This window comes from Sus scrofa, chromosome 11, assembly GCF_000003025.6.
Source record: "Sus scrofa isolate TJ Tabasco breed Duroc chromosome 11, Sscrofa11.1, whole genome shotgun sequence".
Taxonomy (NCBI): Eukaryota; Metazoa; Chordata; class Mammalia; order Artiodactyla; family Suidae; genus Sus; species Sus scrofa.
The window spans coordinates 65,261,483-65,275,938 of NC_010453.5; the positions used below are offsets into that span (position 1 = coordinate 65,261,483).

Sequence of the window (14,456 nt, forward strand, 5' to 3'; positions counted from 1 at the left end):
TTTCTGTTTTGTAGATAAGTTTGTATCACGAATGGATGTTGGATTTTGTCCAGTGCTTTTTCTGCATCTGTTGAGATGATCATGTGGTTTTTGATTTTTGTTAATGTGGTGTGTTGCAATGATTGACCTGCGTATGTTGAACCATCCTTGTGAACTTGGGATAAATCCCACTTGGTCGTGGTGTATGATCTTTTTTATGTTTGGATTTGGTTTGCTAGAATTTTGTTTAGAATTTTTGCATTTATATTCATCAAAGATATTGTCCTATAATTTTCTTTTTTGGTGGTATCTTTGTCTGGTTTTGGTATTAGGGTGATGGTGGCTTCATAGAGTGTCTTGGGAGTGTTCCCTCCTCTTCAGTCTTTTGGAAGAGTTTAAGAATGATTGGTACAAGTTCTTTGTATGTTGGTAGAATTTGCCTGTGAAGCCATCTGGTCCTGGATTTTTGTTTGTAGGGAGGTTTTTTTTTAATTTTTAATTTTTTAAAAATGATTTTTATTTTTTCCATTAAGCTGGTTTACAGTGTTCTGTTAATTTTCTACTGTACAGCAAAGTGACCCAGCCACACATACATATATACATTCTTTTTCTCACATTTTCCTCCATCATGCTCCATCATAAGCAACTAGATACAGTTCCCAGTGCTATACAGTAGTTTCTCATTGCTTATCCATTCCAAAGGCAATAGTTTGCATCTATTAACCCCAATTTTGATTTTATTAGAGATTCTATTTCACTTCTAGTGATTAGTCTGTTCAAGTTATCTATTTCTCTTTGATTTAATTATTTCACTGTTACAAAGTAGTTGTACACAAGTTTTGTTAGAGATTTATCGTCAGAGCAGATCACAGAGCAGGTGTGAGGTTTCTCTGCTTCTTCATTCCTGCAGCACATGGTCTTATGGAGATAATTTTATGAATCCTAGAGTCTGAAAGCACTGCTTTGTAGATCTTACGAAATGTCTTATGTGCATCTGGCATGAATAAATGTCTTAAGTGGTGGGTTAAATGGTGGGCATGAATGAAATGATAGGTTTCTCCATTTCTTGGTAAGAAAACCAAGATCACACTTACATAATTATGTTAAATCAAAAAAAAAAAAAAAATCCATGGCCGCGTTCATTTGGTACCTAAACATATCGTGGTGCTTTCTCATTGCAACTTCACTTGTGTAATGAGGATGGATATTACTACTCCCATTTACACAAAAGTAAACAGAGTATTCTAGTGACTTTCCAAAGGTCACATTCTCATCAGGAGATTGTGAACTTCTTAAGGATAGATACTATCTTATTATTGTTATTACTATTATTATTTTAATCTCTGGTAAAAGTCTGAATGAATGAAGGGTAGAGTTGGGTTAGCTGGGAGCTTATTTTATACCTAAAGGTTTATACCTCTTAATCTCCTACCCCTATATTGCCCCTACCCCTTTCCTGTCTCCACTTGGTAACCACTAGTTTGTTTTTTGTAACTGTGAGTCTGCTTTTTTTTTGTTGTATTTGCTAGGTTTTTTTGGTATTTTTTTAAAATTCCACAAATAAGTGATATCATATAGTATTTGTCTTTGTCTGACTTATTTCACTTAGCCTAATGCCTTCCAAGTCCATCCATATTGCTACAAATGGCAAAATTTCATTCTTTTTTGTGGCTAGTAATATTCCTTGGTATATATATCTTGGTAATCAGCTATCATTTCTTTTGGATAGATATGTTCAAAAGAGGAATTGGTGTTCACATAGTAATTCTGTGTTTAGCTTTTTGTTTTCTCTTTTTTTTGGCTGTACCCATAGCATACTGAAGTTCCTGGGCCAGGGATTGAATCCAAGCCACAGCTGCAACCTATACCACAGCGGCGGCAATGCCAGATTCTTAACCAGCTGTGCCCCAGCAGGAACTCCTGTGTTTAGATTTTAAGGAACCTCCATACTATTTTTCCAGCAGCCGTACCCTTTTGCATTCCGTGCAGCAGTTGCACAAGGACTCCTTTTTCTCCACACCCTCCTTTCTTCTCCCTCCCTTCCTCCTCCCTCTCTCTCTATTATTCTCTTTTCTTTCCCTCTTTCTTCTCCCCCCTCTTTCTATCCTGATGGGTGTGAAGTAGTATCTCAATGTGGTTTTGATGTGCATTTTCCTAATCATTAGTGGTGTTGAGCATTGTTTCTTATGCTTATTAGCCATTTGCATATCGTCTTTCTGGTGGTGTTTCATAGACTGTTCTCTCCTCTTGCGTCATCCTCCCGCAGCAGTACTTCGGGTAGTTTTCAATGCCTTTAACAACTGTTCAAAACCATAACTTTGAATGATTATATACTATCCTGCCATATAGGTTCCCATATTGTGATGTTTTCAGAATGCTTTGGGGGTAGAACTTTTAGGGAGTTTTAGTTGTAAATCTTATGGTAATAAATTATGTGTAGATTGGCCCACTTTGTATTATCCCATAGGTCTCTTACATTGCTTTCACGTTTTTTCATTTGTTTTTCTGCTGTCCTGACTGGGTGATTTCCATTATTCTATCTTCCACGTCACCAACTCATTCCTCCACATTATTCATTCTGCTCTTTATTGCCTTAAGCTCAGTTTGTATCTCTGCAAATGAATTTTCCAGTTTTTCTTGTCTCCTCCTTATATTTTCTAGTTCCTTTCTGAGGGAATCTGCATTACTGTTCATATCCTCTCTTAATTCCTTAAGTATTTTCTCTATCTCCCTTTTGAACTCAAAGTCTGTCAGACTGCAGAGGTCTATTTCATTGTTGACTGCTTTAGGTGAATTCTCCCATTGCTTTAACTGGGAATGGTTTCTGAGCTTCTTCATCTTGCTTGTGTTTTTTTCTTTGAATTTGGAGAAGCCAAACTGTAGTTTGGCACAGTCCAGGGAGGGCCAGCGAGCAGCTCCCAGCAGGCAGGCAGTGGTGCCTGGAGCTTGGTGGGCTGGTGAGCAGCTCCCTGCAGGCAGGGGGTCCGAGGTGGATGGCAAGTGGCTTCTGGCCACGTGGGGGTGGGGATGGGATGGGGGTTTGTGCCAGGAACACTCCGTTCTCTGCCAGCCAGTGGGCATGCATGCACGCTGGGGCACAAGGAGTTTCCTATGGCTGCCCACCCCTCCATCTCTCCCCTCCCCAACACTGGCGCCTTGTCTCTCCTGCAGGATCAGACCTTCTCCCGGCTTCCCCCTGCCATGCCTTTCCAGTCCCCAGCCCTTAGCATACCGCTCCCTCTGCATGTGGTGCACCACTCCCTAGTCCCTGCAGGCTGTGTCTGCACCACCAAACCCAGTCCATTCCCAGAAACTGACCTCCGGACCCTAAGTCTCAGCACCCAGCCCCCACCGGAGTGTCTCAGGCTGTGGTGTCTGTGCCAGCGGTTCAGATGGTCTGCGCATCTCTCACTCTGCTTCTCAGTTCTCAGCCCTGCTGCTGTGCTTTTCTCGGCCTCTTGGAGTTCCCTCTGACTCGGCCCATCTTCCCATCGGTTAGGTGCTTCCCAGGGTGTGGGTTCCCTTTGTCCTTCACAGCTCCTGCTCTGGAGCGCTAGTCCTGTCCTGATTCCTTTTCTCTCTCTCTCTTTTTCTTTTGTTCCACCCAGTTATGTCAGGAGTTTCTTGCCCTTTTTGGAGATTTAAGTTCTTCTGCCAGCATTCCGTTGACGGTCCGTGCGAGTCGTTTTACATGTAGATGTGTTTTTTGATGTGTTTGGGGGAGAAGGTGAGCGCCTCCTCTTACTCTTCCGCTGTCTGGCCTCCTCCTCGAGGTTTACTTCTAGTTGAATGTATTCCTACTCCCACTTTGTAGGTGCTGAGCAGGGTGGAATTATTTCAAACACCTTACTCATCCATCTGCTTTCCTTCTTTCAGATACTGTTATCTACTCTAGCCTTGCTCTTTGGTCTCTCTCTCCTTTCATTCTCCTTTGTCCTAAGGTCTGTACCCTTATTTCTTCACCGCCATTTTAGTTGGAATTTGGGAGAGAACAGGATTGCACATTCAGTGTATCAGTTTTTTTTGGTCTGCACCCATGGCATATGGAGATTCCCAGGCTAGGGGTTGAATCAGAGCTCCAGCTGCCAGCCTACACCACAGTACCTCAGGATCTAAGCTGCTTCAACCTACACCACAGCTCACGGCAATGCCAGATCTTTAACCCACTGAGTGAAGCCAGGGATCAGACCCACATCCTCATGGATACTACTTGGGTTCGTTTCACTGAGCCACAATGGGAACCTCTAGTATAGTAATTTTAAGTTTATAATTTTCTAAAATCTTGTGAATAATGCAAAAGTCCATGTTCTCAATCAGTATTTCACTTTAGAAAATTTGGACAAACAGAATTGCATTCTTATAAAAGTTAAGGGTTGAATATAGTTAACATTCTAGACCAGAGGTTGGCAGACTTTTTCCCTAAAGGAACAGTTAATAAATATTTTAGGCTTTTCAGTCTCTATTGTATATTTTTCTATTTTTTGACAGCTCTTTAAAAATGTAAAAAAATATTCTTAACGTGAAGTCTCTGGGTTGTTTTTGGCTCAGAGGCTGCAGTTTACTAAACCGCTCTTCTGGATTTATTTGTAGTGATCTGGCTAGGCAAAATGACCCAGTATTGATGAAGAAAATCTTTTCTTAATGCCCCCCCCCTTTTGTCTTTTTAGGGCCACAGTTGCAGCATATGGATGTTCCTACGCTAGGGGTCAAATTGGAGCTGTAGCTGCTGGCCTACACCACAGCCATAGCAACGCAGGATCTGAGCCACATTTGCAGCCTACACCACAGCTCACAGCAACATTGAATCCTTAACCCATTGATCGAGGCCAGGGATCGAACCTGTGTCCTCATGGATGCCAGTCAGATTCGTTTCCACTAAGCCACAACGGGAACTCCATTGTCTTTCTTAATACAGTTGCAAACTCTCATACTTTTCAGGTGATGTGGTTTTTTGAATATGGTACCAAGAGTTAATATTTATTGTTTTAATTTTCAGATGGTGACCCTGATAACTATATTGCTTACTATCGGAGAGCTACTGTCTTTTTAGCAATGGGCAAATCAAAAGCAGCCTTCCTGACTTAACTAAAGTGATCGAATTGAAGATGGATTTCACTGCAGTAAGTGCATCTAAACTTGCTTTAAAGGAGAATTTAGGGAAACTCGGAAGAGGTAATTTGTTTCTTCAGGTGAGGACTGGCATAGCTGGAGGATAGAGAAGGCCCCTGTGACGTGGTGGACCAGGCAGCAGCAGAAAGTCGGTCCCTGCAATCAAAGGTCTGCGGGAAGGAGGAACAGTGGAGCAGGTCCCTGAGGTGATTTTGAGAAGCTTGGCAGTGACGTTAGCTTTGTGGCTTAGAAACCTGTCTGTGTGGAGGATGGAGTGTGTGAGGCTGAGAAATGATTAAGAGGCTGTCAGGTGACTGGTGACAGTTTCAGTTAAGGCTGCAGTGGAGAGAATGAAGAAGAGAGGGTAGCTCAGTTAGGCACTGGTTTTTGATGAGGACACAGTGCTGAATTAGCTAAGAGTTGTCCTCTGAAGCAGCACTCGAGCTTCAGAAGCAGAGGCATTTATGGTCTGATGGGATATCCTGAACACTGGCAGGTCACCTTAATGGCTTAAAATAACAGGGCAGTTACATTGTTTCAAAATTAATTTGGTAATTCATTTATTGTTTATGTGCTGTTGTAATCCAGAAAGGATTTTAGATGACTGATTAAATATGGGTGAATATTTGTCTTAAAATGTTACTTTTATTACTATTATTTTAAGATGGAAACCACAAGTGTCAAATTTTTCTCTATTACTTTAGCCAGCTAAGCATAATCTTCCATAAAGGTGAAGGAGCTCATTTCCTAGTATTACAACAGCTATTAGCTAGTTGAAGTGGCTTTCATCTGGCTTTTTATGTGTGTTGATGCATTTAATGGAGGATTAGGGAGATTTTTATGTACCATAAAAATAAAATGTGAATTTTAGTAGAATGTTGATATGTGTGGATTCTGTCTTATGGTAGACATTGCTCACCAGAGAGTTGGTATTCTTGGAAGGGGTGGGATTGTGTGCATTAGAAGAGGAATATCAGATGATTGATGCATGTTGAAAGAAGGAGACATTGTTATTCTGGTTATAGTGGAGTAAAAATGTGCATTAAGAGTTAATAAAAAAACAAAACTTTCTAGAGCTTTGATTGATAAGGTCCCAAATTATACAACTTTCATTATAATGGCAAAAAGTTATCGTGATGGCTTAAAGTACTTTTTAAGTGAGATCCAGTTCACTTATCATCAAACCCACCCTTTTTAAAAGTGTATAATTCAGTGGTTGCTAGTATATTCGCAAGGATCTGAAAGCATCACCATTATCTTATTCCAGAACATTTTTATCATCCCCAAAAGAAACCCTATACCCATTAACAATCACTTTTCATTTCTGTCCTAGCCTCTGGCAACCACTTACTTTCTATCTCTAAGGATATGTCTGTCTTGGATATTTCATATAAATGAAATCATAAAATATGTGGCCTTTTGTGTCTGACTGCGTTTGCTTAGCATAACTTTTTTTTTTTTTTTTTTTTTTGCCTTTTTAGGGCCACACCCATGGCATGTGGAAGTTTCCAGGCTAGGGGTTGAATCGGAGCTGTGGCTGCCTGCCTATACCACAGTGCACAGCAACACCAGATCCTTAACCCACCGAGCAAGGCCAGGAATCAACCCTCATCCTCAGGGATATTAGTTGGGTTCATTACTGCTAAGCCACAACAGGAACTCCTTTTCAAGGTTCATCCATATTGTAAGTACTATTGTGTCAGTACTTTATTCCTTTTTATCACTGAATAATATTCCATTTTATGGACATATCACATATTGATTTATTAGTTGAATTTGGTTTGTTTCTACTTTTTGGCTATTCTTATGAACATTGATGTATAAGATTTTGTGAGGACACGTTTTCATTTTTTTTTGGCTATAGTAAACAGTATTTTACTGTAAAAAAAAAGTAGGAAACATACTTTAGCAACATTTGTACACATTCATTTGTTCCTAGAACTGTTCTCAGGGTACCAAGTCAAAGAGGTAAGGAAAAATTAATATTTCATTGGCTTATTTAGTTTTATTCTTTGTATTTAAAGAAAATTTAGAAATGCATAGTATTCATAATACACTTTTTTTTTTTTCTAGGCAAGATTACAGAGAGGTCACTTATTACTCAAACAAGGAAAACTTGATGAAGCAGAAGATGATTTTAAAAAAGTGGTAAGTTCAGTACAGTTTTTGTTTCTGTGATGATGTTACTTTGAATGTACATAAACTTATTGCTTATATTAAGATATTTATTAATAATAGTACCTGAAAGGGAAAAATCACTTGATTTGTCTATATATGATTCGTAGTCCTGAGACTTGATATTTAGTTGCTGCCATCAAAGAGTCACTTTGCTAGATGGAAGGTAAAGTGTATGGAATAGATAAGTAATCCTAACTCAGTTTATGTGGCTTATATTCTGCTTTGTCCTCCATGAGAATCTAGAATGTCAGCTGAGCTGTTCTAAATGTTGCCTGAGTGACTTGGGAAACCTTTTATTTGATTTGAAAAGCATAATGAAACAGATTCTGAAAAGGGAATTTTGCAGTCACCCACATGGCTAGTTCACAAAGTGTATTTTGGATGTGTTGAGGGAGATGTTACAGATTACATGTAATTGAAGGCATTATCTCCTGGAAAAGGATTTGAAGAAAGATAACTAGCTAATGCCTTTATGCCCTCATGGGGCTTGTTTTAAGATCTGCTTTTTTGTTCCACATGGCTGTTGTAAATTGTACTGCAGAGAACGTTGGGATGCATGTATCTTGAGTTAATTTTATATAACCTTGGGTTTAGGTCGAGATTATTTGTTTTGCCTTTGAATGTCCCACTGTTCCAGCACAATATTTGAAAAAGTTTTCCTTCATTCATTGAATAGCTTTTGCACCTTTTAAAGTAATCAATTGTCTGTACTTGCATGGGCATATTTCTGAATTCTCTATTCTATTCTCTTGAGCTATGTGTCTATCCCTCTGCCATGCCTGCAGTCTTTTGATTACCGTAGCTCTGTAGCAAACCTTAATAACAAGTAGACTGAGTCCTTCACACTTTATTCTTCTTTTTTCAGGATCATTTTAGCTATTCTGTGGTCTGTGCTTTTCTATATCAATTTGGAATAAGTTTGTCTATGTCTGCAAAAGAGCCTTGTTGATATTTTGATAGTAATTGCAGTAAACCTATAGGTCCATTTAGGGAGAATCGTCCTCATTATTATGCTGAGTTTTCCAGTCTGCGAACCCTGTCTGCCTCCCCATTTGCTTAGCTCTTTGATTTCTTTCATCAGCATTCGGTAACTTACAAAGTACAGATCCTGTACATGTTTTGTTAAATGTGTACCTGATTATTTCACTATTGGCATGAGTGATTTTAAATAGTACTGAGTTTTTAATTTGTATTTTTCACATTGAATAATTTTTTTGTGATTGTTTCATCAAGAAAGTACTCATCTTGTACTTAATGAGAAAAGTTTTAATGGACATAATAGAGGAGAGACCAAGTTAAATGTTACCACTGTAGAAGTCATTTTTAAAATATATGTAACATCAATTTTGTTGTAAGAATAAATTAGATTGGATTTGCTTTAGAGAAAAATACAAGTGCAGAATTCATGCATTTCAGAAGTATTTAATTTTTTTTTTTTTTTTTTTTTTTTTGTCTTTTTAGGGCTGCACCCTTGGCATATGGAGGTTCCCAGGCTAGGAGTTGAATTGGAGCTGTAGCTGCAGGCCTACACCACAGCCACAGCAGTGCAGGATCTGAGCTGTGGTCTGTGACCTACACCACAGCTCACACCAACACCAGATCCTTAACCCACTGAGTGAGGCTGGGGATCAAACCCACAACCTCATGGATACCATTCAGACTTGTTACCACTGAGCCATGATGGAAACTCCTTTAGTGTTATGTTTTATTTGAAGTAGATTTACCTGGAATACCTGGATTTAACATTTAGATTAATAACTAGAGGATCTCACATGCGTATCCTTTGTCTGAAAAGTAAGTCAGTGCCTTCTAAGGTTATGAAGGCTGAGAGGGAGACAGGATCAAGAAATGGGATACTGAGATCTTCTCAGTTAACATATGTAACACTGATTTTGAGCTTTTGGAACCTAGATTCTACTGCAAAAATGATACTATAACCAGGTGAAATAACACGGAGATACAAATTTGAAGCCAGTATCTGCAGTGTTCAGTCTTTCTAAATGAAGAGATAAACATGAGAAGTATTCAGAGGGACCATATCTGTTACGTTTACCAAAAGTAAATAAATAGTACTGAGCCTAATGATGGGGCTTCACGGAAGTTTTTTCTGACATATTATACTGTTGCTGTTGCAAATACAAACAGAGCTTTTACTTTAAAAAAAATCTAATAAGTATTATAAAAGGAAAACATTTTTCCCAAAGATACTTACTGGAGTTCTATTTGTTTTGGAAACTTGGAAAATATTTTATCAGCATGATAAAATAATATTCATTGACAAGAATTACTTACATATGATATTGATTTATAGACTTAGACATACAAAATAAAATCAATTAAAAGGCAAAATAGAAGTTGTGTGTAAATGTTGTTTATAACTGAAGAAAACTGTGCTAAATTGGTATAAGTGGCAGTTATTTAAAGTTAATAGCTTCTTTTGCTTTTGTAAGTTGTATATAACAGATTTTGCAGAAAAAAGAAAAGCTTTGGAATATAGGCAGGAAGCTTGAGTTTTAATCTGACTTTGTCCTTCAGCCATGATTTGCACACCATTCTGGATGCACAGGGCACATTGCTCAGTGATCTGCACATGTATTTTGCTTGATCATTGTTCCATCTCTGGGTGTGGTGTATTCTTAGTCTCCTTTTATGCATCCATGGAAATTGGTGTTTAGAGAGCTTTAGTAACTTGCTCAAGCTTATACCACTAGTAAACAGGGAAGTTGTAGTAAAGATTCCAGAACTTGCACTCTTGGACAGGGTACCCTTCCTTTCCATGTAGAAAAAAGAGAAAAAGAGAATCTGATAAATTGGGATGCCCAAGTGCAAGTGGATTCATCAAATTCTCCTTTAAGGCCTTGAAGGCTGTTTTGTCTAATTCTTCCCATGGTATTGGGTCTGGGTTGTTCACATTTAGTAAAGCATGCAGAGGTTTGGCCATAAGAAAGAAATTTGGAATCTAATTTTGTCAATAACCAGCTAGTTCCCTAAAGTTAGTTTAGGACTTGGGGACACTTAGGACACCATGAAGTCTATTTAGATCCAGGTGTAACCCTTGTTCTGATATCACATGCCCAATATATCAAACCTGTGTTCAGACAAACTGCTTTTTCTTTGGCAGCCTTCTGTCGCTTTAAGGCTGGGAGCTTCAGGTCAATGCTATCTTCCCATCAGGAGGTCTTGAGAAGGACAGCAGATGATCCACGTATTGAAAGTAGAACCTTTAGGGGACTTTACATGATCCAGATCAGCCTTGAGAATTTGCAACAACTAAGGACTCTCAGTAAAACTCTGAGGTGTTACTGTCCTGGTGGATTGTTTTCTTCCCCCGTGAAGGCAAAAAGGTACTGGCCAGCTTCCTCAGCTGGAATACTAGAGAACACACTACATAAATCAGTTACAGTAAAGAATATACTTTGGTGGAGTGGGTGTGAGTAACATACGGAGGGTTAGGAAAAACTGGACGGACTCAGCTCAGCCCTTTGGTCTTTTCTGCTGGTAAAATGAGTGTTACAAGGGCTAGTACTGGAGAGAATGAGGCCTTGGGCCTTGTAATCTTCTAATATGGGCTTTATGCCTTGAAAGACTTCTTGTAGGGTATTGATTAATTCTGGACAGAGGTTTTGAGGGATCTGTTTGAATCTCGATGGGAGGTGTGCTATGAATTTTGCCATCAGTTGTAGATTTTGCCCCTAAGGGGGATAGTAGCTGATTCAACAGGGACAGATAATCAGTGTTTCCAGAATCAGCTCTAGTACTGTCAGGGATGGGACAATAAAACACGTCAAAGGGTCATTTCATTCACCTGGTTCATTACTTTGATGACCACTGTCAAATTCTAGAATTATTTCCTCTTTTGGGGAGAGAGAAATTCTGGCATGAAGACTGGCCTAATAAATGGAGAGGAGTGGGGGAACTAAGGAGAAAGGGGGTGCTGGACTCAGAGGCTGAGCAAAAGGGAATCAATTCAGAGACAGGAGCCTCTTGAGGTTCATTAGGGAGCCCCACTATTTGAACTGATTTAGTACTTGGAGGCAGGGGCTCTTTTATAGCGGAGGAGCTGAGCCCCAAAATGTGGCTCCACTGTCATTTAGGACCAGAAGAGACTTATCCCGTCTTGAGAAGTGTCTCCTCAAGCCAGTTAAGAGGGAGGTCGGGGAGAGCCCCACTGGTTCCTCAGAGCCCTGGCATTGAGAATTTGGAGGATGTTCGAAAGGCTTAAAGTACCTGTATTTGTACCATTTCTTTTCCAGTGTCCTAGCTCCTTGCAATAACAGCAGAAACTGGGTGGATCTGGTTTCATTTGGGAGCCTTCATTTGCTGGAGTTGAAGACTAGGAACTTGGGCGGTCGTCCTTTGAGGCGACTCAGCTGGAGTGTGAGAGCTGGTTTGCCAGATAACTCCATCTGCAGCCAGCATAGTTTCCCATTCCATCCTGGTCCTTTATACTCGAAGGGAAAGGTCCCGGATCAGCCCAGGAGAAATGTAGGGGTTAAAGTAAGCTACCCAGGTGGACCCAACACCTGAAGGAAGACTAGAATTTTCCTTAAAAACAATTTGAAGTTGATTGTAATACTCATGAACAGGTTAATCAGATTTTTGTGTAATAAAAGTCTGACTTTTTGTTCCAGTGAGATAGGCTTTGGAAAAACCCCTAAGAATGAGGGTTTCCATGAGGTTGTCTGGTGATCGCCTGAGCCTGATCACCTAAGTTAGTTGACTGGCCTCCCAGTTGTACTTCTAGAGACTTTGAGGGCTTCTCAGTTAGCGGTTTTCTTCCAGTGCTGGGCCCTGCCTTTACTGACAGGCATATGAACTAGCTGATGTAAGTCAGAGAAACCAGGTTGATAAATTTTAATGACTGTATTAAATGCCTCAGCAAATCCGTGAGGCCCTTCAGTTACTTTGGGGAAACCTTTGACTGTGTCTTGGAGTTAAGCTTCAGCCCAGGGAGTCTAAGAAATGAAGGGCTTAGCCTCTGGAGTCTCAGAAGGCTTAATTTTAAAGGCACAGCTTCTGAGAAGTTCAGGGGAAAAGGGAGGGGGCGAGTTTCAGAGAACAGGGGAGGTCTGGTGAGAGAACTAGGATGGGAGGTCTGAGGGTATGGAGGAGGTGGGGGTGGCATGGAAGGGAAGGAGGACCAGGGTGCAAGAGGGGGGGCCTGGCCACAGGAGTGGAGGGAGAGACGCAGGATGGAGACGGAGGCCGAGACAAGGAAGCTACGAAGAGCCTCAGGCTTTGGGAGCCATTTTATTTTCCTTTAATTATTTGTTTGCCCCAGTTAATCTTATTTATTTATTTTTTTCTATTCTTTTTGGGGCCGCCCCGGCGGCTTATGGAAATTCCCAGGCTAGGGGTCGAATCGGAGCTACAGCTGCCGGCCTACACCCCAGCTACAGCAATGCCAGATCCTTAACCCACTGAGTAGGGACAGGGATTGAACCTACATCCTCATGATACTAGTCAGGTTTGTTACCGCAGAGCCACAACAGGAACTCCTGACCCAGTTAATCATCTTATTTTGCAGAGAAATAATTTTAGACTTCTGATAGCATTGGGGAGCCTCAAAATATCAGTCGAAAGAGGCATTTCTTTCCGTTCTAGATTTCAAAAGTTCACCATAATGACCACTGATATTCTTTTTTTTTGGCCACACCCATGGCATGTGGAAGTTCCTGGTCCAGAGATTGAACCCTCGCCAGAGCAGTGACAATGCTGAATCCTTAATCTGCTGAACCAGGGAACTCCAGCATTTAATACTGTCTTTGGTCTGGTTGGTCCATTAGTTAGAAATACACATGAGGAAGGACCACAGTTTTTAAACATAAAATTGTCCAGAGTCCTTCTCGGGGGTGTTGGGGCACCCTCAAAATATTTGTGGACTGGGATCCCATTTCTCGGAGATTTTTTCCTAGAGTAAAAGAATAACTTGCAAACAGCTTAAACAGTTTACAGCTCAGACAGTTCAATTCAGTTCCAACAGCTTCAGTCTTTTAAGACCAGCCAATTCTAAGGAAATCGCTTGGTGCTGGGGGAGCCAGGCCAAAGGCTTTTCCCAGCCAGTTTCCAGAGAACAGCCCCTGTTCCAAAGCAGTGGGCTGCTGGCTGAGCCGCAGTTTCAGGAGAAACAATCACTATTTCCAAAGGAATGGGGCAAAGGCTAGTCAGTTTCAGTGAAACAGTGTGATCTCAAAATCAGACCGAAGTGCCAAATAGGTACTCGCATACAGAGCAAGGTCTTAACTGGTAAGAAGAAGCCTTAAAATAGATCCCAATAAGCCCAGAGAACTTCAGATGCAAAGAAGGCTGGGATCTGGGATCCAGGAGGAAAACATACCTTCAAATTCCAGGGTTGGGGAGAAAAGCAGTGAGCAGCAATGGGCTCATTTGTGGGTGATGCCGTGGTATGTGCACCAGCTCTGGAGCCATTGGGGGTCTTTGCTGATCCTACCATGTTGACCTTAAACAAATAGATGGCCAGTATTTCTCCAGCACAGGTAGATTTATTTGGGATCAGCAGAGAATTGCAGTACAAAGAACCACGTGCAAGTCCCCAGACAGCAAGGGAAGGAGAGCACTTTTATCGAGGGAGGAAGAAAGTCGGGAGGGCTGCGGTAAACAGAGTCCATGGCTTTCGTGGCTGGGCCCTTGCCAGGGAAGAAGAGCACTCTGCTTTTCCTGTTGGGCTCTGCTGCCCCTGCAGGGCCTGAGAGCCCCCTTCTGGTCTCCTGACTCTGTTTAATTGAGGGTCTGTTGATTAAGTTTTACAGTGTGCATTCTTTGAAGGCTATTTCTCTGGAATGTGGGCCAGGTCTCAAACGTGTGTGTGCTTTACATGGTGCAGAACATCTGCATTAGAAAGAGTGAGAAAGAGTATAGAAAAAACCTTTGGAAAGATATAGAAGAAACTGATGGTATCAGTTACCTCTTAGAGGAAAAGTATAAAGTGACCTTGGGAAATTCTTACTTAGGAGACCTCATTTTCCTCATTGTGAAGCATAGAAATTGAATAGATGACTTGATCCTATCTGTATTGTTTGGTACCATAACATGGGTGATTTCTGGGTCTGGTTTGAAAAGATAAATTTTATGCTATGACAGTATTTCGTCTTACCCATTAAAGAATTTTTACATTTTAATTTTTGATTTGTGAATATAGATGGTACATTTTTTCTTTTCTTTATATGCTC

General features: G+C 40.6%; 1 protein-coding gene across 1 annotated transcript in view; it reads left to right on the forward strand.

The window, feature by feature from the left end:
- Positions 1-14,456, forward strand: part of DNAJC3 (DnaJ heat shock protein family (Hsp40) member C3) — a 68,940-nt gene that overhangs the window by 31,338 nt on the left and 23,146 nt on the right. Inside the window, 3 exon segments of the mRNA NM_001190184.1 lie at positions 4,976-5,049; positions 5,052-5,099; positions 7,162-7,236. Coding sequence (NP_001177113.1) covers positions 4,976-5,049; positions 5,052-5,099; positions 7,162-7,236 — 197 coding nt within the window.